Below are 3665 nucleotides of genomic sequence, written 5' to 3' on the forward strand. Positions count from 1 at the left end.
TAATGTGGGAAAGCCAAGAGAGAAGTCTGACCAGAAGAGAGAAAATTAGCTGGCCTTAAGAAAAGAACCTGTGCTAAGAACTCTGGAAAAGAATTTGAAAAACTGATGGTGAAAGTCTGCCAGGAAGGATGTTTGAACAGGGGAATGACATGATGAAAGAGTTGTTTTAAGATCAATCTCAATATATGAAAATGCTGTGATCCTGGACAGGAAGGCTGAACATTATAATGCTGTCAATTCTACCACAAATAAGTTCTAGGTTTAAAGTCATTTCAACTTAAATCCCAACGTTGCTTTAAGATTATCTGGAATAAATGGGCATGGACAATGAAGAAACTTTAAGAAAAAAAAAAAAAAGAAAGAATATTTGCTTACCTGATTTAAAAAGATATAATAGTATAGCTAGGACAGAAGATTAGATGACCACATTAAAAGAAAGAACATGAAGTATAGAGAGAAGTGGGTCATAATCTATAATTATGAAATAATATACCCCAAGGTGGCATTTGAATTTCTTCTCTGGTAATGTCCTTAGCCCATTTTTTGTTGTTGTATTGGGTTATTCACTATTTTCTTATTTATAAAAGCTTATCATGTATTCAGAACACTAGCCCTTTGTTAGTCAAATATGTGGTCTTTTGTGGGGAAGCACGGGACTTGGTTGTAATGTCTGTAAGGAGGATTCACCGAAAGGTCGGGGGCCTCTGGGGGGACCTTGACGAAGGCAGCAGTCTCTACCTTGATTTTTCCAAACAAGTCTGACCCCCCCAGGTGTTTTACTAGAACCTTTATGTTTAGACTTCAAAACATCCTTGTTTAAAAGACACCACATTTGCAGGCACTTTCTCAAGGATGGTTACCCTGGTGATTGTATCTAAAGGTTAATTTTAGTTCAAGCTGTTGTGACAATAAAAGCCTAAAGGAGGCAGGTGAACAGGGCCCTTTGCTCCTTAAGCAAGCAGCCCCTTAGCCCTCTCTGTCACAGAAAGGGCTAGTGTGTCAGAGTAATCATTCATCCGTCATTCAGGGTCTGCCGGTCAGCTCTGGCAGTCTTTTGATGTTCTTTGATATACAGAATATTTAAATGTTTTATTTGATGAAATTATACCAACCTTTTATGTTACAGTTTCTACTCCTGAGTGAGGGGATATAACTTAGAAATACTATTATATTCTAGAATTTTATTTTTTACATTAAAATGTTAAAATGAAGTTAATTTTATTGTAAAGAATGAGATGGAGCTGTAACTTATTTTCATAATGGTTTGCCACTGATTTAAAAACATCCTTTTCATATATTTAATTATTACATTTATTTGGGCTTGTTCCTATACTTCTTTTGTTCCACTGACCTGTCACTTTCTGCAACAATACCACACTTTACAATTTTTAACACTTTAGAACATATTTTAATATTTGACAACACAAAGCCCACGTCCTAGGATAAAAATGGGAAAAAAATTCCAATATTTTATTCACCTTAGGCCCAAAGTCTACTTTGATAGAACACTGTGTTCTTATTTAAAAAAACACTCATATTAAAGTTTGTAAAGCACAGCCTAAAAAAAATGTGTCAAACAGCCTGGCTGGTGAAGCTCAATGGTTGAATGTGGATGCATGTACCGAGAGGTTCAATTCCCAGTCAGGGCACATGCCTGGGTTTCGGGCTCCTTCCCCAGTATGAAAATGCAGGAAGCAGAACATCAATGTCTCTCTGCCATTGATATTTCTCTCTCTCTCCCCCTCTCCCTTTCTTTCTCTTTAAAAATCAATAAAAATTTTTTTAAAAAAGTTTCAGTTAAATTATTAGTGCCAAAATTCTCTTATAAAATCATGTGATAATGTTTGACAGGATATACAAAACCCCTTGTTGTATAAGAAGAGCTACACATTGCCCCAGTGTTACCCTTTCCTGTGCAAAGCTGGACCTTCAGACTGATACACTGCACTAGGCTGAGCTGTCAGGCTGCAGATACCTGAGCATGTCCTTCTGTGCCTGCTCTGGGGACTCCGTGTCATCTGAGTTGTACTCCCAAGTCCACAGGCTCCCTTAGAGTCTTGGTACCTGGGAATACAGCAGTGGTAGCACACCGCTGTGCTGTGACCTGGAGTTTGTTTCCAGTGATAGACAGAAACCCAAAGTGGGACACACAGGCTCCCCCTAATGGCTTTTTCCTGATAAAACATCCCCTCATCATAGTTTCCCAAAAGATCTTGGCTCTTCTAACTTGTTTATTCTTCTGGACCGGAGGACGCACATCACTCTCTGTAGTTAGGGGAGTTATGGTACATTAGAGGCTTTTACATAGACAGGCATTCCTCACTGTCTGAATGCTTGCTACATGTTACCTGAAACCCATGGACCAAATACACTTGGATAACTGATAATCTTCACCATCTGAACTCAGGAACTATAAAGACTCAGACAGTAAGGGAGCGATACAGTAAGGGAGTATCATGGGGGCTAGGATATTTTGGGGAAGAGCCCATTGGTCTCCATCAGTAGCTGAGATTAAGAACAATGAGGATAAGTAGGGCTTCCTAGGGTCCTTCTACTGGGTCTAGCAGGCCCGAGGGCTCAGAGACTGTCCTGACAAGACCCATAAGGCATTGAGGGGGTGGCAGAATCATCAAGATGAATCAGATCAGATCAGGACATGGGTGCACTGTAAGCCAAAAAGATTATTCTGGGGGAAAAAATGAGGCTATTGGAGGGCTTTGAGTAGGAGAATCACATTTGTTTTCTGTGTTTTAAAGATCATTTTGGCTGCTGTGCAGATGAGGCTAAACTAGAAACCAGGAGACTAATAGTCCAGGCAGGAGTTGATGGTGGTTTGGGATTGGATGGTAGTAATGGAGGTGGTGACAAGGAGTGGCTCAAGATGTATTCTGAAGACATACTGAGGTCTGACTAATGTATTAGATGGGAAGTGAGGAGGAAAGTGAGGCACTGAGCGTTCCTCTAGGTTTCTGGCCTGAGCAACTGGGTGAATGAAATGGGGCAGGCTGGTGGTTGAGCAGGTCAGGAGTGTGGGGGTCTATAAGGGGAAACAAGAGTTCTCTTTGGGACATCCTCAGTTTGAAATCACTCCAGGCATTGATAAAGTTGGTTATGACAGTCTGGAGTCTGGGGAAAAGGTCAGAATGGAACTCCTCATCTTGCACTCCGTATATACACATAGCAGCTGAATGAAATGTTCAACTGCTTGACCTGCGGTTGCCACATGTTTTTGGCTGATGCTTTTATTCATGTCACCACCTGGCTGGAACACCCTTTCAACCTTTCTCTTGATGACTGACTCGCCCTTGAAAACTAAGATCCACGTACTCGCCTCCAAAGGCTTTCTGGGAACAGCAGGTTGTTAGGAGCCGCCCATCTGTGCCTCTGTGGCTAACCAGGTCAGAAGCGAGCTGCCCACTAGGTGCTCTGTATCCCCAGCTTTCGGTCCGAGCTCGGCACATGGTAGGAGCTGTGCTCCTCCTGTTTAAGAAGGGGCGCGCTCAGACCTGCTTCCCTTCCCTCGTGGAGAGAGCCTCTGAGGCCTTGGCTACTAAAGGTAGAGGAGGGGTGGTTCCACAGTCACATTCCTCGGGAAACTTCCCAAACCGCTCCGAGACCTAGCGGACCACTGACCCCGCTCCCCCACCTCTCCGACGGTTTCACAC

The 3665-nt window shown here is 42.4% G+C and overlaps 1 protein-coding gene across 1 annotated transcript in view; it reads right to left on the reverse strand.

Annotated features, from left to right (window-relative positions):
- PHF11 (PHD finger protein 11) overlaps positions 1-3461 on the reverse strand; it is a 33756-nt gene extending 30295 nt beyond the window's left edge. Inside the window, exons 1-2 of the mRNA XM_015562310.1 lie at positions 3300-3461; positions 1352-1437 (exon numbers count right to left, since the gene is read on the reverse strand). Of these exons, the coding sequence (XP_015417796.1) occupies positions 1352-1437; positions 3300-3461 (248 nt within the window). The remainder of the gene's footprint in view (positions 1-1351; positions 1438-3299) is intronic.
- Positions 3462-3665: the final 204 nt, after the last annotated feature.

The sequence above is a fragment of the Myotis davidii genome, unplaced genomic scaffold (assembly GCF_000327345.1).
Source record: "Myotis davidii unplaced genomic scaffold, ASM32734v1 scaffold577, whole genome shotgun sequence".
Taxonomy (NCBI): Eukaryota; Metazoa; Chordata; class Mammalia; order Chiroptera; family Vespertilionidae; genus Myotis; species Myotis davidii.